This window comes from Lasiodiplodia theobromae (assembly GCF_012971845.1).
Source record: "Lasiodiplodia theobromae strain AM2As chromosome Unknown scaffold_22, whole genome shotgun sequence".
Taxonomy (NCBI): domain Eukaryota; kingdom Fungi; phylum Ascomycota; class Dothideomycetes; order Botryosphaeriales; family Botryosphaeriaceae; genus Lasiodiplodia; species Lasiodiplodia theobromae.
The window spans coordinates 167,638-186,235 of NW_023336428.1; the positions used below are offsets into that span (position 1 = coordinate 167,638).

Consider the following 18,598-nt stretch of genomic DNA (forward strand, 5'->3'; position numbering starts at 1 on the left):
CATTCCATGGGGACTCTGGTCGCTCAAAACGTGGCGATCAGCGGCACGGCGCTCTCGCAGGCTGACGGCGCAGCGCGCACGACACCACGTCATTCTTGCAAGCGCCGGCTCCGGGCTGCACGTTGGTGGCGGGCTGAGTGGGAGTGCAGCTGCTGGTACAATATTGTGAGAAGGGGAGGGATGGCCTTGCGGCCTTGGGGGCTGCTCGGGCGCCTGAGGCTTGGCGGGGAGGTGCGCTGCGCGCGAAGGCTGCAAGGCTGATGAACAGCGAGGACCCTTGCGGGCCGCGAGGGCGTCGCGCGGGCCGCGATGATAGATGCTAGACGTCGTCGGGCTGCGCCTCTGTGGATGTGGTGGCTGTCAAGTCCTCAGCCTCAGCAGCGCCCAGCCGTGCCGCCTCGGGCTCGACTCGTTGGGCTCTCTCATTGGCCGGCCCAGCGCGACGAGCGAACAGCCGCAGCAGCAGACGTCGGGCTCGCCCAGGCGTCGTCTTGTCAGACACCTGTCCACCAGGACTCGGATCCTCAAAACCGCTGTCTGCCTGCGCCGCGCAGCGTCCCTCGCCCCGCGCCTCTGCTGCCTGCCCGCCCCGCCGTCGCCGCCGCCCCAAGCGACCGCCGCGCCGTCCCCAGAGCTCGCCCGCACCAGGTAGCTCGGGAAGCTCTTCCGCCGTGCGGCCCCTGTTGCGACACCGCCGCCCATTGTCTGCGCACATCGACGGACGCGCGACCACGCCCATGTGGACGCCGCAGCCCTGCAACGCCCTCCCGCCTCCGCGCTGATCGCCCACGCGCCGCCCTGGTGCATGACCTCACCGGAGCCGCTGCCCACCAGACCCTTCCCCGCCGCCCGCCGACACCATGTCCTACTACCAGAACGGCTCGTACTATCGCCCCAGCTCCTCGCAGCAGCAGCCCTACGGCAACACCAGCCCCTACCAGGCCCGGCGCCCCAGCTTCGAGAACGGCGACGAGGCCGCCTTTGTCACAAACGGTCGAGGCGACGGCTACAGCTACGGCCAGAATGTGGACCGCCGGCCCAGCTACGCTGTGCGCCACCACGATGAGCTCTTCATGCAGGACTCGTCGAACCCGCCGCCGGACATGCCCACCACACCGCTTGCCACCGACTTCGGCTCGCAATACCAGTCTGTGGCCTCGCCCACCCAGCCGACCTACGACCCCCGCCAGTTTCCCGCCCCGGTCCAGATCCCGAACCCACAAACTTTTGGTGGTGTAAACCGGACACATTTCGACGCTGCTGCTCCCCACCAGCCGTACAACCCCGCTGCCTACTCGGAAAGCAATCTGGGTCGCAGCGGCACCACCGCCGGTCGAGGCTATGGCTACGGCTATGAGGCTTATCCGGCCTCGCCCCAGGCGACAGTCCAATTTCCATCACCCCAGATCCCTTACCAAGCACAGTACTCTCCCACCCGTACATACAGCCGCCCTTCTGTACAGTCTCCGACGTATTCCAATTCCCCCGGCTCCGCTCCGCTGCCTCCTCGACCCTTGGCATACTCGCCTTCCACCGCGCCTCCTCCCCTGCCTGTCCCTCCTCACAGCAGTAGTTCCCCGCCGCCGGCTGACTGGCAGGAGCAAATCGCGAGACGACCGTCCATGGCCTCTGTTTACAGTGACTCCCGATACAATAACCCGCTTCCCTCGCCCCCGGTGGGCCAGGATGACCGCCGGACATCACCACTATACCACTCGAATCCCCTTCCCCCACTTCCCCAGCACTCGCCGACCAGGACCAATACGTATGGGCGCCACCCTCAATCTCGGCCGCTGCCCGGTCCTCCGCAGGGTGATGGCGGTTTTGGAAGATCAGATAGTAATGGCAGTCCATACGGTGGGCAAATGACGTCTGATGATCTTTATGACGAAATCGAAAATGCAGTGTTGCACGCTGGGAACTCTCCGAGGATCGATGTAGACCAAGCAGACCACCATTCGCCAAACGGCCAGCATGAGCCATTCTTCTACGCATCGCTTACTGGGAGTGGAGCGGCGGCGACAAACGGTCACCTGTCGCCAGATCCGCAGTCGCACGCTGCGTACAGTTACAGCGACGAGAGTGATGCGGAAGCAGCCGCTGGCTTGGCGGCTCTGCAAATGGCTGAGGAGGAGGAACGCAGGGGCAGCAGTGGTGCTACACTTTTCAGCAGCTACAACATGCGGCCCACATCGTCCACAGCGCCGGAACCTCCTGCTCACGAACAACCGACAGCAACAGACGCCGTGTACAGCGATGATGACATGGCAGGAATCGATCTGGGCGCTTATGCTGGGAACTTTGAGCCGCACTTTACCTACGGTGGAAATCCAGCTGAGCTCGCCAGTGGCGGCATCGATCGTTCGGGAAGCCAGAGCCAAACCTTATCGTCGTCCGGCTCGCAACGCAAGTCCGGAGACGCGAGCGACGCAGACGCTTATGATCCCATCCACCCCTTCCCTCCGTTTTCCAGCAATGCAAGGGTGGACACTTTCGGCACCGGCGGGTTTGCCGAGCCGGGTGCCCACAGACGTCGCCTGAGCTACGACGAAGGCGATGAATCTAGTTTGATGGTGTCTGAAACATCGACACTTGCTGAGCCGCCTGAAATGTTTTACCACCCAGGCATGTCGCACTCGCGACCGCTCCCACCACCACCCGCCGGTGAACCGAACTTCACTCAACGCCAGAGCCCGTACGGTTATCAGCAAGGTCGTGGAGCTTATCCTGCCGGTCCCGATCAGATGGCCACTCCAAGTAGCGCTGTCGTGCCAAGATCGACTTCGCTCGTCAGCCACAGCAACACGCCTCAAGCTGTTCCACCCATCAGGTCCAAAACGGATGCCGAAGAGCGACGACTTCGCAGCGCTGGATTACGTACCTCAGCGCTCTATGAGAAAGATTCCAGCAGCGAAAACTTGACTCCACCCACAGCTAGCACGATGACTCTGGATCTTCCCGCACTCCCCGCTGGCAAGCGCTTCAACCCACAGAAGTTGACACCGAAAGATTACGCAAGGTGCACGGAGCCTTGGGCGTTAAGCTCAATCATCGCCTGGCTGCGAATGATGGCAGAAGGAGAAACTGACTTGAAAGAGCATCTCATCACAGAGGGACTGGTGAACATGTTTACTTACAAGGTTCCGACAATGAATGTAGCAGATGCTGAAACTTTGAGCACTCAAGTCGTTCAGCAGATGTACAAGGTTGGAACGCTTGAGCACGTTGAGGAGTGGCTGAAATTCACGCCGGCAACGACTTCCGGCGTGCTCTTCCAACTGTCTAAATCCGGTTGCTACGCACCAACGCTTCACGAACACCATACTCACGGGCGCTGCTACTCTTACCACTGCCAGAGGACGTTGAAGAAGATTGATCTTCATGCGCAACCATCCGTGAGGAGGGGCGAGGATTGGCTGTCGTTCTACAAGCTCAAGAAGGAGGACCTCCCGGAGAGTGTCAGCAGAAAGGAAATCGACAGGCAAAACATCCTTCATGAGATTGTTCAGACCGAGGATAATTTCATGGACAGTTTGAATGTCCTCCGCGAAATCTATCGCGACGGGCTTATGCAGATGCAGCCTCCAGTCATTGGCCCCAAGAAGTTGAAGGGATTCATTCGGGACGTATTTGGCAAGGTCGACGCCGTCAAGCAAGCAAACGAGGAGCATCTTCTTCCGCAGATGAAATACCGCCAACAGGAGCAAGGCCCTTGGGTTCACGGCTTCAGCGACATCTTCCGCGAATGGATCAGAAAAGCTCGAGGAGCATATATCGAGTATGCGGCTGCTTTCCCGTATGCCACTTTCCTTGTCCGACAGGAAGCAGAGCGGAATATTCTCTTCCGCAGCTATTTGGACCAAGCCCAGGCCCACAAAATGTCGAAGAAGCTTGCGTGGGACAACTATCTCAAGTCTCCGATCACAAGGCTGCAACACTACGGCCTTCTGCTCAGTACTGTTCTCAAACGTTCTCTTGTAGACAATGAGGAGAAGAGGAATCTGCACATTGCGATCGAGGAAATCAAGGCTGTCACACAGGAGTGCGATGCGCGTGTGGCGGAAATGTCCCGCAAGGTTGATCTCACGGACCTCCAGTCCAAGCTCATCCTCCGTCCAGGCATGCAGAGAGTAGAGCTGAACCTCAACCACTTGGGCCGAGAGCTCATTTTTAAGGGCGACCTTCAGCGCATGGGTGGTACAAGGTACACATGGCTTGAGACCCACGCATTACTTTTCGACCACTACCTTGTCTTGGCAAAGACGGTCCATCACCGAGACGTGGAGGGTGGCGCGAAGCAGGAGAGATATGACGTTTCTCGACTGGTAAGTGCCCCGTCTCTTCCTATTATTTGTCTGTGCTAACACCTGTGCAGCCAATTCCGATGGACCTTTTAGTTCTCGAGAGTTCGAACGATGATCCAGTCGTCAAATCTTCCGTCAAGGGCGTGGCAACTGTAACATCAACTGCCAGACCAGACTCCCGACTTCGCGCTGGATCGAATGCAAGCCCCGCTCCAGGAACACTTTCCCACGTTAACACGGGGTCTTCCATGGGCTCTACCCTAACAAGTGGGTCGGCAGCCAAGGGCATGGTGGTGACGACTGTCTTGGAAAGCCCCAAGGACGAAAAGATCATGTATCCATTCCGCATCAAACACCTTGGTAAGGAGGTGTATACGCTTTTCGCACCGTCGGCACAAAACCGCCAGGACTGGTGTGACAAGATCTTGGAAGCGAAGACGAAGCATGCTGCTGCGCTGTTTGCGCAAAACGCGGAGCCATTCCGCTTGCGTGTTATGGCCGACTCAGCCTTTGCATACGAGGGTGGAACGGGTGGCTCCCAGAGCATTACCATCAAGGGCACTCCCCTGGACCGCGCTATTGACGATGTCGAGAAGCTTTTCGCCAATACAGGCCGACCCAGCCCCATCTGCAGAGCTCGCGTCAACTGCGCGACAGCTTTCATGCAACCATATGGCAAGCCCATGGTAGCTGTCGGGACGGATTATGGAGTGTACATCTCGGAAACGGCCAATCCTCGCGGCTGGACAAGGGTACGACTAGAATTATTGCATGGTATGAAACAATTTGCTGACGAACCATAGGCCATCACGATTCAGAAGGTCTCACAAATCGCCGTTCTCGAAGAATTCAGCATAATGCTGCTGATCTCCGACAAGTCTCTCATCGCCTATCACCTCGACCTCGTCTGTCCTGTCGGGGGCGCTGCAGGTGGCAGCAACAGCGATTCGGCGCGCCGAGCTCCCCAGAAGCTGTCGGGTTCGCGTGATGTCGGCTTCTTTGCAACCGGCAAGATGAAAGATCGTACCCTCGTTTTCTACAAAAAGCGGGAAGGCCTCTCTTCTACCTTCAAGGTCCTCGAGCCCGTCTTCCAAAAAAGTACCGAGAAAAGGAGCCGCTTCCTTCGAACCGGCCGCACCGAGTTTTTCCGCGAATACGACGAGTTCTACATCCCGACTGAGTGCTACGGTCTCAATCTGTTCCACTCTTCCCTTGCCGTTTCAACATCCAAGGGTTTCGAAGTGCTCACTCTCGACAAGAAGCAGTCTTGGTCCGTGCCAGACCTGAAAGCGAGTCACGTCGCTACCATCGCCTCGCGCTTGCAGGGACTCGATCCGCTGGGCATGTTCCGACTTAGCGACCAGGAGTTCTTGCTCTGCTACGAAGAATGCGCCGTCTACGTCAACAAGCATGGTGACGTGTCGCGGTCGGTCATCATGGAGTTCGTCGGCAAGGCCAAAGCCGCGGCGTTGTACGGCCCGTACGTGCTGCTCTTCGACCCGGACTTTGTCGAGGTGCGCAACGCGCAAAACGGCCGTTTGCGCCAGGTCATTCCAGGCAGGGACGTCAAGTGCCTCGACGACGGCCTAGGCCTCGGTGGCCATTGGGTCCAGCCAAACGGCAATGCCGGTCAGGCGCACGGACAGAACGGCATGGGCGCCGGTGCGTATGGAGGGAATGGAGCGGTGCTTAGTCGCACGGTCAAGCTGGCGATGCAGCACCCCAGACACGAGAAATGCCAGATCGTCGTGGAGTTGCTTTTGAACGAGGGGCAGAGAGACTAAATGATGGAAGGACGGAGAAGAGAAAAAGACATGTGTGAAGAAGTGGCGATAAATGACGAAGGATGACATTTTTGGAAGTGGACTATGAGCACGAAAGAGTGGGTGGATGATGAACGGGTTTGTTGATGATCTGGTGATGATGGGCGATGCGTCTATTTTTCTTTTTTTTTCTGCGCCCAGCTTCTTTGGAGATGCTTGCACGCTTTTAAATTTGTGATACCTACCATACCTTCTGAGCTGTTGGTACGCTTCTTGGTATTAATTTCATCTTTTCTAGCTTTGGCTGTGTTGCTTATGTTCTTTTTGCGCTGCTTTTCTTTATCTCATTGTGCATTTCATTCGGTGTTTGCCTCTGGCGATTATGACCAATGTACGGACTAAGGCCGAGAGATTATAGGTTGCTTGCATGGTTTTCATTGCTCCTGCCCCTTTTAATTTTTTTTTTCGCTTTATGAGAACGGGTACGTCGTGTAGTAATGTGTTTGTTTAAAGCCAAGTAAAAACCGTCGTGGCTGGCATTGGCGCCTGGGTTTTGGAGACGATTGAATTTTGATATACTCGTGAAACAATAGTACCGTTTGGTCGATTTTAAAGTTTCTGTGAGTGGATCAGTGGATACATTACTTGGCCTTATAATGCAGCGGTCGCCAATCCAGTATGGTGGACAACAGCGTGCTGGGCGAAAGGGGAACGAAGTATTGTATCATGTAAGGGGGTTAAGTCGATTACCGTAACGGGCACACCGTTAGAATCACGTCGATTTCCGTGGCAAAGCAGATGCCACCGCTTTGTCATTCGCATTGAGGAGAAGATTCTACCAACTGGAAAAATAAGGGGGTATATAAAGCCAAGCCACACATACACACCCTCGCCCCTCCGCGTGAACATAATGTAAAAAAGTACACTCACCCCATGATATTTCTTCACCGTCTTGATTCCCTGATCGTTTGCCGACGTATCGCTCATCATTCATTCTCTGGATATCTTTGCGTAGCGCAGCTGGCCGTGGCCGCCGCTGATTCTCCTGGGCCCGACCCAAGAAGATTTCCTCCGCCTTGTCCAGCCGCCGTCCAATCCCAGTTGCCACCCCGCCGCTCCAATCCTTTTCATCAGAATCCTCATACATGACCAGTAGGTCGCCATTAATCATCCCCACAACCCTGGCTGTAATCATCTCCGGCTCGTAAATAATGTTACTACCGATCGGAGCCCAGCTTGTCATCCACAGCATTGCTAGCGAGGATGAGCGAGGCCTTGGTAGAAGCCCGTACTATATGTCATTGCCGATGGTGCCGGCAAATTGTTGGGTCTTCTGGTATGTTCAAGAGCGTGGACTGCTCGTCTTCTTCATCAAGCCGGCAAAGAAGTTGGCCAGACGTTCATTCTCGGTCTTGCCGTCATCAACAGGGCTGGTAACACCACTATCGCCGTTTTCTTCACGGCTTGCCTCGCGGTCCTGTAAAAAGAGCTTTGTTAGAACGATCCGTTTCTTAAACGAACATTGGTGGAACGTACCTTCAAACGCTTCAACATGTCATCGGCATCAACCTGAATACCGCCCATGTTAAACTGCACCGGTCCAATGTGCTCTTCCACAACACCACTTCCTGCGTTGTTCGTACCGGCAACCGTTGAATCTCCAGTGCCATGAGTAATGAAAGCGCCGGCCTTCTTCTCCTTGTTGGCTGCGTTCTTGATCTTTTCATCCTCGGCTCGCAACTTGTCAAGAACCTCGAGCTGACTACCCAAGAACATTTGGTTGTCTTGGCTATCGATCTCAATTCCACTTGCGCCGTTGAGAGTGTTGACTGGCAGGCCTTGAGCAAGGAGAGAGTCCCGGGTTGGGTCGCGAATGGTCTCTTCGTAAATGGAAACAGCGGGAGACTCTTCTTCCGGCTCATGGGGTGCGCCGTTCTGGATTACTTCCTCACCGTTCGCCTCACCGTTGAGAGATGGTCGTCGTGGTTGGGGTGCTTGGATGTCGACGGACCAGGCCTGGCTGACGCCTTCTGCATCAAAGCCGTCGCGCAGAACACGGATCTTTCCCCAGGAATCCCAGTTCGGCGGAACGAGAACGCGGTCGCGGTCGATGACGTTGTGCTTAAGCGAGTTCTTCTGGAGCATTGACTTTATGCCGAGACTCGAGTGCACGAGTGTCTGTAGTGATCCGGGCGCCGCGGGCATCGTGTAGATGAGAGATGCGCCGTGCTTCAGCAGGATAGTACGCATGTACTGCAGCACAAAGTCGAACTCCTCCTCCTTCCACCCGCGCTCCCTCTCCAGTGCTTCGATCTTGTCGGCATTCTGGCACACGACGCAAAGTGGTATACCGAGCGGCTCGTCCCACTCGCCGGGTCCGACGGGTATCGACACATCTCCATCAGCCCCGGTGCCCGGAGTACCATCGAGGTTGTTCTTGCGCCCCCGCTCTTGCCACGAGACAATGTTCTCCTCCAACACATATTTGCAGTCGTCCTCCAGCGAAGTCACAAGGGAGCGCAGGACGCGAATCCACTCGCGCAGTTGTCGAACCCACAGCCACGGTTGTGACCAATCCAGCAAGATGACTATCAGCATGTTCGGCAGAGTGCGGGGGGTGAGCAGCGGCTTGAGGAGCGGGGTGAACGAAGGCGAAGGATCAGTGAGCAGGTAAAGGGACAGGCGAGCGAGGATGTCTAGTCCAATCAGCATATAACCGACTTGAAGTTCAGGAACATCAGCGCACCGTCTTGATCAGCGTCCAGGACATCTTGGTACGTATAGCCGAGCGCGAACTGGTTCGCGATGGGCGGTCTGCGGCCGCGGTCCGGCGGCCTCCTCCGGCCGTTCTCGTCCATCGTAAGTGATTCCAGAAACTCTTTCTGGGTGTCGGGTGTGCCTCCTGCAGACGCCAAAAATTTCCTGTTAGACTTCATGCATTGGTGCAGTTGTTGGGCTTGACCGACCAAGGACCAGCAAGCTCTTTTCGGGTAATCGTTTGCCGCTGGAAACGCCATCCAGCATGGATGACCAGATGTTTTTGTTCTCATCTTGGCTGCGAGGACGGCCAGGCGAGCTGCTGCGGTTGCTGTAGGACGATATGCGGTGTGATGCGGACATGGTGGGCGTTGAGAACGCGGTGTGCGGGCGGCGATAGGGGCAGCGGCGTGCTCAATGGGGGTTCGGCTTCGGCGTAGACAGGACGCAGGGTCTACGTGGACATGGCGATAGCGCGATGCAGCGAGTTGTGGGCGGTGTGAGCGAGTTGGCGGAGAGGTGTTTGGTTCATCTCCTGTCGCGCTGGCGGCGTTTCTGGGGAGGACGCGCTGTTCAAACACATGCCTGAGGCCAAAGCTTGGCGCCTTCAGGGCCCACGCTTGCAGCTGCTGCCGATCTGTCTGGGCTCTTGCGCGGCGCCTGCATGCGACGGCAGCTGCGCATTCTGGTCGCAGAGACTTCTGATAGTGATCAGCACGGGGAAGCGCGTCTTGACGTTACTGCTGGCCTTTCACGTTGGGCGCATTCCAGCAGCTTCTGCCCGTGCCGCCAACGGGGCCCCCGCGCTGCACAAAGCTAGGCGCGTCTCGTCATCGTACTTTACTCCGCCGCCCGTTCTCCTACCGATTCCAATCTCGCGTACCTCTCCACTCCTCTACAACAACCGCCGCGCGATCGCAACCGTCACACCCACATGAGCCACAACCAGAACTACGACACGATGGCCGCGAACACGAAATACCAGCCTGCTCCGCAGCGCGACTCGTTCGAAGACGAGCAGTCGGCGGGCTTCAGCCAGGCGCCACCTGCCTACGAGGCCGAAGCTGCCACCAACGCCGCTCTGCTCTCTGGTGTCGCGCGTGGCGAATATGATAATGTGCCGGACGATTTCAAGGTACGAAGAGCTTCGCTTTACGTATTATAGGCTTCGCTGACGCGCCATAGTTCGGTGGCGTGGTTGCCGAGGCTACTCTCGACATTCGCATGCAGTTCATCCGCAAGGTCTACGCTATCCTGTAAGTCGTCGCCTCATAAGCGCACATAAGAATATGGGGTCCCGGGTCATTTTTCTGGACGGTAGTATGGCACGAGTGCTAGAAGAGACGTCCCGAGGAATGCCTGAGCTCTAATGACGGAGATATCCGAACTAGCGGAAAGGTATGGTTGCTAACAATACCGTATAGGACTGTCCAGCTTCTTATGACCGCTGTCTTAAGCTCGATCTCCTTCTTCAGTGAGGGCTACAGGCACTGGATCCAAGGCAACCAGTGGATGATGTGGATCTCCCTCTTCGGCGCCATCGGCTTCATGCTTCTCACTTTCTGGAAGCGCAAGTCATATCCGACCAACCTGCTGTTCCTCACTGGTTTCACTGTTCTCGAGTCCTACTCCATTTCCGTCATCACCTCCTACTATGAGGCTACGATCGTCCTCGAAGCTCTCATCTTCACCCTAGCCATCTTCGTTGCTCTCACTGCCTTTGCTTGCCAGAGCAAGTACGACTTTACGTCATGGATGCCCTATCTGTTTGGCGCTATCTGGGTCTTGATCATCTTTGGTTTCATGTCGGCCTTCTTCCCTTACAACAGCAAGGTCGAACTGGGCTACGGTATTGTTGCCGCCTTGATCTTCAGCGGCTACATCCTGGTCGATACCCAGCTGATTATGCGTCACTACCACGTCGAGGAGGAGATTGCTGCTGCTATGTCCCTCTACCTTGACATCCTTAACCTATTCCTGGCCATTCTTCGCATTTTGAACAGCCAGAACAACAACTAGGCCGATACCATGGGTCATCCTACAGAGAAGCACTGAGGTCAACAGCGCTCCCATGCGTGCTGTCCCGCTTTCTTTGTTCGTCTGGAACGTGGCGTTTTTTGTTTAGGTTCATCGGCACAATTCAAATTGATAATACACGTTGCTTTTGTTAACTGCTGTTTGAACATTAAGGTTGCATATTATGTAAAATCGTCTTGTATTAGCATGCTTCATGCTTCTAGAGTGAATTTTACCTGTACTGCACCCTCTGGCCACCCCGCTTCTCAAGCTTCTGTTGTCTCTTACTGCCAGTCGAGATCCCCTCGGCATTTCCAGCACCCGACAAACCAGCCATACTCTGCCTTGCGCCGATGAAGGTTGTATAGGCAAGATATGCCGAGTAGACAGGCACGGCGAGCTAGGTGTTGTTAGCATCTTCAGGATTGCCGAACGCTTGCCGACGACTTTACTCACCCAAAGCCACCACGCGCCATCGCCGAGAGCAGCAGCAATGACTAAAACACCCTGAGTCCAGTACAGTACGTCCCACATCCACTCAGTCAGGCCCTGGGCCTCGAGGTCTTCTCCGGCGCGGCGGAGCTGGCCAGTTTCCTTGTCGTAGGTTGGGCGCGCAATGCGCTCAAACCAGAACTGGATCACCAATGACGGCAACGAGCACAATATGTAGACGGTAATGGAGCGGCCGGACCACGTTTTCGCGAAGAGGAACTTGGACAGAAGGAAGAAGAAGTGTATGCCAAGGGTGATCAGATGCGCTCGATTGAGCTGCTCCTTGTTGCGCGCGGCAAGCTGCTTTTGCGATTTCTGGAGGCGGTTAGCTCTGACTGGGTGACGTGGAAGCTCGCAGAAGTGGGCGGAATAGCTGCTGTGTAGAGCGCAATTGACAGTATTGGAGGGGAATTGCGATTGTTTGAGGCAAGGATGGGATATTGAGCCGTGCTCCAAGGGAAGACAATGTTCATGTTATGCCAGAAGGGGCTTTCGCAAAGGTGCAGCATACCTGGGCCATTGCGGGTCGCGGTGGTGTGCGTTTCGAGAGACAGGGACGCAGATGGACCTGGTCGCGTGGGCGAGGAGATGCGTAGGCGCTCCGAGTGGACAGGGTGCGGGCTCCTGCAAAGACACGCGTCGATGAGCGTGAGAATCAGTCCTATGCGGCGGGGGTGGAACTTTTGGCTGGAGTGACGTCCAGGCGAGCAGTCTCTGGGGGAACCCTAAGCGCGGCCACGCGCTTGCCGGAAGCGCTTAGAGATCGACATGGGAGCCTGTCCGCCAACCGCCGGGGCCTGCACAACAACAGAGAAGCGTCCCGACGAGACTAGCCATCGCAACCGCGCCGCGGCCAGTCCTCGCTTCACGCCACGCTGCCTGCCTGTCGCGCGACCCGCCACCTTCGATCCCTCCCAGCCTTCATGGTCGCACGCTGACGGCGCCGCTTCCGACCGTCGCGCTGCGTGCATCTCTGCCGAGCCTGCGTCGCTCCGCTTTGTCGTGTCCGACAACCTGTATACACAAACACCCCGGCTCTGGTTCTGCGACAAGTCAGGCCTGCATTCATGGCGTAACCACGCCGCAACCTCCCGACCTTCCTCGCATCCGTCCTCGAGGGCTCACCTGTGCCCTACTCCCTCGTCGAATCCTTTTCCGCGACCACCTCGTTCTGCGTCGTCCACGTCGACGCCCACCCACCCGCCGCCATGTCCCCCACCCCGAATCCCTACGTCGCAACGCAGCTGCGGCAGCTTATTTACTACCACCTCGACAATGACTTCGTGCAAAACGCACTGTTCCTCGCTGGCCGTCTACACGGGCAAGAACCGCGCAGCCCGGACGCCGCCCACCTGCTTGCCCTTTGCAATCTCCGCCTTGGCCGCTTGAAGGCCGCCTACGATTACAGCCGCGAGAAAGGCTTCCGAGGACACCATCTAGGCTGCGCTTATGTCTTTGCGCAAGCTTGCTTGGGCTTGGGGCGCTACCCTGAAGGCATAACAGCGCTGGACCGCGCGCGAGGTCAATGGGGAGGCCGGAACCACTGGAGTAAGTGCACTCCACACAAGGAAGTTTGCCAGCAAAAGCCACATATTAATTAGGTGTCTACTACCAGATAAGCATTCCGAGACGGCGAGGCGCCATCTGCCGGATGCTGCGGCTGTGAATTGCCTTCTAGGAAAACTATGGCGAGCTCACGGGGATGTCAACAAGGCAATTGCATGCTATGCTGAAGCCCTTAAGCTTAATCCTTTCATGTGGGATGCGTTCCTCGACCTCTGCGAGACTGGTATGCATCACAGCTCCTTTGCAGGTTCATGGCCGCTGACGTATGGCAGGTGCCGTTGTCCGCCCCTCCAACGTTTTCAAAATGACCCCGGAAATGTCAGCATTATTATCAGCATCAACCGCTTTCCCCGACTCCCCTCCCGCGAACGCCTCTTCAAATGGAATCTTCACCCCTTCCCAGGATCTTTTCAACCCCGGCCGGACAGAGAACGGCCAACGAAATGGAGGCGGATTGTTTGCAAGATTTATTGCGGCAAATGGGAACGGCCAGCAAGTCCTTGACGTGGAAACGCCGGTTGGTAATGGTGGAGGAGCCCATGATGAAGACGTCATGATGGGCGAAGCAGGCGGAGCACCAATGAGCCGGGTGCCAAGCGCGGAGCCACCACACGCACCAGCAAGAAGACCCCGACAGGTGCCGTCAATGACGGACTCCGGAGTGGACGTTCCTCGAATGAAGTCGATAACCACGCGCAGTCGTGTAAGGTCTGGGACGGATTCCAGCGACCATGCGGAGCCTGTGAAGTCCTCCACGGCGGGTGCCCAAAAGCGAACAGTTTCTGGAAACATGGCCCATGCCAGCACGTCAGCGAGCAACGCCGCATCTCAGCCGAGGAGGAGCCACCGACTAATGCAGTCTGTACAGGACCATATACGGCCCTCGGGAGGCAGATCATTGGCTACAGGGAAAAGTGCGGAAACTCAAGAAAGGGAAAAGGAGAGGGTGTTGAGAAAAGCTCGGTTACCCACAGCGGCAAAGAGCAGCAGATCTGGCGCCTCCGCTGTAGGAAGAGTGATCAGCGGCAACAGGAAACCCATTGAGCCCAGCGAGCGAGACTTGAAAGAAAGCCGGTCCCAAAGCGCTTTGGGCGGGAATACGATAGCACCTGCGCCTCCGAAACAGCAACAGTCGACGGCAGCTACCGAAGTTGCGAAGGAGCGAGAGGCTTTGCAATCTTTGTTAGAATTATTCTGCAAGTTGGGAAGCGCTTACTATCTTCTCAGCCGGTACTCTTCCCAATCTGCGTGGGAAGAGTTCAATTCCCTTCCCTCTGCACAGCGTGAAACGCCCTGGGTGCTTGCTCAGATGGGCCGTGCACAATACGAGCAGGCAAGGTACAGCGAGGCCGCAGACCTTTTTGAGAAAGTCAAGCGGATCGCACCTTCGCGGATGGAAGATATGGAAGTCTACTCGACTGTTCTATGGCACCTTAAGGGAGAGACCGACCTTGCTTATCTGGCACACGAGCTCATTGAAACAGACCGACTCTCCCCACAGGCATGGTGCGCGATTGGGAATTCCTTCTCCCTTCAGCGTGAGCACGACCAAGCAGTCAAGTGCTTCCGGCGTGCCACGCAGCTTGACCCGAAGTTCGCGTACGCCTTCACGCTGCAAGGTCACGAGCACGTGGCAAACGAGGAGTTCGACAAAGCGCTTCTGGCCTACCGAAGCGCTATAGCCGCGGACAGCCGGCACTACAACGGCTGGTACGGACTTGGGCGGGTGTACGAAAAAATGGGCAAATTCGAAGTTGCTGAAAAGCATTACAAGAACGCTCATCACATCAACCCGAGAAACCCGGTTCTGCTGGTGTGCATTGGCGTTGTCCTGGAGAGAATGCGGAAGCCGCAGGCAGCGTTGCTGCAATATAACGAGGCGTGCCGACTGGATCCACGGAGCGCTTTGGCACGGTTCAAGAAGGCGAGAGTGCTGATGAATTTGAGGAAGACCAGAATGGCACTCGAGGAGTTGGAGATTCTGAAGGACTTGGCGCCTGATGAGGCTAACGTGCATTTCATGCTTGGCAAGCTGTACAAGATGATGAGAGACAAGACGAGCGCGATCAGGCACTTTACCATTGCGCTCAACTTGGACCCGAAGGTATGCTTGGTTGTCGTCTATGGGAGGCGGGCGAGATTGCTAACGGTGGTTTAGGCTGCGCAGTACATCAAGGAAGCGATGGAGTCGCTGGAAGATGACGAAGATGACGAGTACGACGACGATGACGACGGGGCTTGAAGGCCTCCCTCATTGCTATCATTTCCGAGTTGTCGGCTGGGCCGTCCTCGTTCGGAGAAAGGCGTGGGGATTCCTAATTCACCGCCCTTGCACCTTTGCATCACCCCATCGCATTTGGCATCTTGCATGGCGTCCCCCAACAAAAGCGGCGGTACAACGTGGCTTTTGGCTATGTTCCCTTTTGATGCATCTCCTTGCCCTATCAGTAGTCGCTTCATTCCGATTTGGCGCATGATGGTTGGATGAAGAGCGACAAATACCACACCTCAAAAATTTTGATTTTGGCAAAGCGAGCATGGCGGCGTTCAGTGGAGCAGTGTCACTAATTTTGGGCTTTTCCTCGGACCTCTCCTTTCCAGGGCCGCGCATTGGGTTGGCGTTTACTAGTGGATTCTAATGATGATCAGAGAAACGAGCTTTCCTCGTTACTGTATAGTACCCCTATCGGAGAGCGGCGGGGAATTTGATTTGAGACAGCATGGAAGGGAGACATCATGTAGTTCTCGTAGCACGGCTGCCCAGCGGAGTAGCTACGACGGGCGTGAAGCCTAGACTGAGAGCCTTGTGATTGGCTGGGCTCTATTTTTGGAGAAATCAATCTCAGGTCTCATGATGGCAGATGTGCGAATGTGCAACGTGATGTTGGCGCTCGCGATCAGCTGCCACAGGCCCCGCCCAATGGAAAGCCAAGCTTCCCTGATCCCTGCGGCTCAAGCTCGCTCACCGCCCGCGCTCGCAGTTGCTGCCCAGCCCCGGTTCAACCGTCGGCAACAGAAAAAAGCCCCAGCGCCGACATCCCACCTCAACACAACCGGGACAGGTGACGCCTGCTACGCCCCGCCTCCTCTCGAACCGCCTTCCCTCCCGTTGTTTTGCGCGAACGGACTGTCAATTGCTTTCGCTCGCCGTCTGCCTTCTGACCAAACCCCAAATCTCGCCCATCACGCGCCTCCGGCTTAACCCTGCCGTATCTTCTCGAACCTCGGCGCACTCTCCGCTCAACGATCCGCGTCTGCGCTTCCTCGTCTTCCCACTGCCGGCAGGAATACAAACTCCACGGGGCGCAAACCGCATTTCGCCGCAAGCGCACCCTTTTCCCGCCCCTCCGTCAAGCCGACAAGGTCGCCCCGTACCTAGCTCCTACCACCGCGTGGAGACCGCCTTCCACTCGCCGTCGCCGACGAACGCCCGCGCCCGAAAGCGCTCCGACGTACAACTTAAAACCCACCTCAACCGTCTCCTCCGGCCTCGGCTTCCGTTCTCACCTTTTCTTTCTTCCCTTTCCCCCTTACCCTAAACCGCTTTCCTCCCGATGGGCGCCCTCCTCCGCGCCCTCGCCGCCATCGTCGTCTCGCCGCTCCTGCTGCACGGGCTCGCAACCGTCCTGCCGAGGAACAGCATGCTGTCGTTCGTGGCGCGCGCGATCGCGTCGGTGTCGTCGCTGCTGGTGGCGGCGTGCTACGGCGTGGTGAGCAGCGTGGTGCTGCGCGCGACGGGCTACGGCGGGCTCAGCCAGTGGACGACGGCCCGCGCGTTCAAGTGGATCATGTGGTTCAGCACCGGCGTGAGCTTTGCCGTCGTCGAGGGCGACGAATATCTGCTCGAGCGGCCCGCCGTTTTCGTGGGCAATCATCAGACGTGAGTTACCTTTTTATTTTTTCCATTGTTCCCTTTGCTTTTCGCGTGAAGTCGCTTTCATGGAAGGAAGTTATGGGGCTTGGATGTGGTCTGAGGCCTGTGAGAAGGATTGCAAGAGCACGGGGCGTTTGGAGGTTGGCTGGATGGAGATCTGGGGAAATAGTGGGGAAAGATTCGTGGCACATCAGACCTAAGGTGGCATGTGGGGGGATGACGAATGCTGGGGAGATATCTCCCGGGAAAGGGGGAAGAGGTGCCGATATGAAATGCTTGGCTCGCGTTGTCACGCCGGGTATCATTGGAAGGACCGGATTTGCTAACACGCAACTCGACAGTGAACTCGATGTCCTCATGCTTGGCTGCATCTTCCCTAAGTATTGCAGTGTCACTGCCAAGAAGAGCTTGAAGTACACTCCCTTCCTCGGCTGGTTCAGTAAGTTCTCTCGACCCTACGACAACTCGATTGCTATGGATCGTTAACAGCGCCGAATCTACAGTGACCCTTTCCAAGTCTGTTTTCATCGATCGTGGCAATAGCAAGACCGCCCGCGCCGCCTTCGATGGTGCTGCCAACTTCATGAAGAACGAGAAGCAGAGCGTCTACATCTTCCCCGAGGGCACGCGCTCTTATGCCGATGGCCCTGAACTTCTCCCCTTCAAGAAGGGCGCTTTCCATCTTGCGGTCCAGGCTCAGGTCCCTATTGTCCCGATCGTTGTCGCGAACTACAGCAATGTCTTGAGCCTCAAGAAGAAGATTTTCAACAGCGGCGTCGTGCCTGTGAAGGGTAAGTGGGATCTCTAGTCTCTCCTTAGGGTGTTTCAAATTAGTACCGTCTGTTGAGCATTGAATGCTAACGTTATACGTGTTCCAGTCCTCCCTCCCATTCCCACCAAGGGGCTGACTGCCGCCGATGTTGATCGGCTCACGACCGAGACGAGGGAATCGATGCTCAGGACGCTGCAGGAGCTCGCGCACAGCGAGAAGGGCGAGGCGATAGCCCTGAAGTCGACTGGTGCTTACCACGCTCCTGCCGTGAAGAAGGAGCTGTAAGCGGATGCTCGAATTTCCAGGTTCGAAACCTTTAGGTGAGATGCTGGAAGGTTGAGCGAAGAGAGAATTTTGGTTGGGTCGCGGCTTCGACTGTCGTCATGAGACTGGAGACGCGATTTTTGGAAGCGTGCGCCTTTTCCTCTCTTCTTATTGCTTTGTTGTGCTGTATACCTCGAAGACGATGCATTTTGAACGGAGTTTGTCTATTATATATGGCCCTTTTGCCATGTTGTCTATTTTGAAACCGTTAGTATCTTTTAGTGCCATCCGATAAAAGAGAGAAATAGATTCGCCATAGGCAAAGTGCATGATCGTCGAGTATCCCTGTGTAGGAAGCTCAGGTAACGCAGCCATGCTCACTCATGTCTGGGCCAACCAAATTCGTCAATTGATCAATGCTGGGGATTTGCAACGGTGAGATTTGTGTCTATAAATATTACAAAATTTTGTCACAACGGACTAACCAAAACAGAGACTTGATATGCGGTAAATCATGAGAGCGATGCAAGGTCTAACGAAGAAACAGCGTCGAAACTCCTGCGCTATGGTTGCAGAACGAAAAGAGAACAGAGACAGGACGACGAGGGGTACGCTCAAAGAAACAACGAAAATGGTTGACCAAACAGGTGCTTTTCTTCCAATGCGAAAAGGAAAGAAAAAGAAAGAAACAAACAACGAGGATATGTGCTTAGAGCAGCAACAAAATGAATTGACCAAGCAAAAGGGAAACAAGAATTCCTCACGAAGGTGAAGGCAAGTGAAAATCGTG

General features: G+C 56.1%; 6 protein-coding genes across 6 annotated transcripts; 4 read left to right on the plus strand and 2 right to left on the minus strand.

The window, feature by feature from the left end:
* Positions 1 to 860: 860 nt before the first annotated feature.
* LTHEOB_7336 (Cnh domain protein) lies at positions 861 to 6,088 on the plus strand (the record flags this gene model as incomplete). The annotated part of the gene is made up of 3 exons (XM_035516691.1): positions 861 to 4,325; positions 4,376 to 5,056; positions 5,108 to 6,088. 3 exons carry the CDS (start codon positions 861 to 863, stop codon positions 6,086 to 6,088), a joined length of 5,127 nt encoding a protein of 1,708 aa, XP_035371307.1.
* A 1,321-nt stretch (positions 6,089 to 7,409) lies between these two features.
* Positions 7,410 to 9,187, minus strand: LTHEOB_7337 (Dynein family protein; the record flags this gene model as incomplete). The annotated part of the gene is made up of 4 exons (XM_035516692.1): positions 7,410 to 7,544; positions 7,604 to 8,763; positions 8,814 to 8,969; positions 9,034 to 9,187. 4 exons carry the CDS (start codon positions 9,185 to 9,187, stop codon positions 7,410 to 7,412), a joined length of 1,605 nt encoding a protein of 534 aa, XP_035371308.1.
* A 571-nt stretch (positions 9,188 to 9,758) lies between these two features.
* On the plus strand, positions 9,759 to 10,843 carry LTHEOB_7338 (Inhibitor of apoptosis-promoting Bax1-related protein; the record flags this gene model as incomplete). Its single annotated transcript, XM_035516693.1, has 3 exons — positions 9,759 to 9,959; positions 10,010 to 10,080; positions 10,249 to 10,843. 3 exons carry the CDS (start codon positions 9,759 to 9,761, stop codon positions 10,841 to 10,843), a joined length of 867 nt encoding a protein of 288 aa, XP_035371309.1.
* A 229-nt stretch (positions 10,844 to 11,072) lies between these two features.
* On the minus strand, positions 11,073 to 11,852 carry LTHEOB_7339 (uncharacterized protein; the record flags this gene model as incomplete). The annotated part of the gene is made up of 3 exons (XM_035516694.1): positions 11,073 to 11,240; positions 11,297 to 11,647; positions 11,844 to 11,852. 3 exons carry the CDS (start codon positions 11,850 to 11,852, stop codon positions 11,073 to 11,075), a joined length of 528 nt encoding a protein of 175 aa, XP_035371310.1.
* A 688-nt stretch (positions 11,853 to 12,540) lies between these two features.
* On the plus strand, positions 12,541 to 15,140 carry LTHEOB_7340 (Tetratricopeptide TPR-1; the record flags this gene model as incomplete). The annotated part of the gene is made up of 5 exons (XM_035516696.1): positions 12,541 to 12,880; positions 12,948 to 13,121; positions 13,171 to 13,487; positions 14,181 to 15,002; positions 15,057 to 15,140. The coding sequence occupies 5 exons, from the start codon at positions 12,541 to 12,543 to the stop codon at positions 15,138 to 15,140; spliced, it is 1,737 nt and encodes a 578-aa protein (XP_035371311.1).
* A 1,312-nt stretch (positions 15,141 to 16,452) lies between these two features.
* LTHEOB_7341 (1-acylglycerol-3-phosphate acyltransferase) lies at positions 16,453 to 17,829 on the plus strand (the record flags this gene model as incomplete). Its single annotated transcript, XM_035516697.1, has 4 exons — positions 16,453 to 16,778; positions 17,114 to 17,211; positions 17,276 to 17,563; positions 17,651 to 17,829. 4 exons carry the CDS (start codon positions 16,453 to 16,455, stop codon positions 17,827 to 17,829), a joined length of 891 nt encoding a protein of 296 aa, XP_035371312.1.
* Between the last annotated feature and the right edge of the window lie 769 nt (positions 17,830 to 18,598).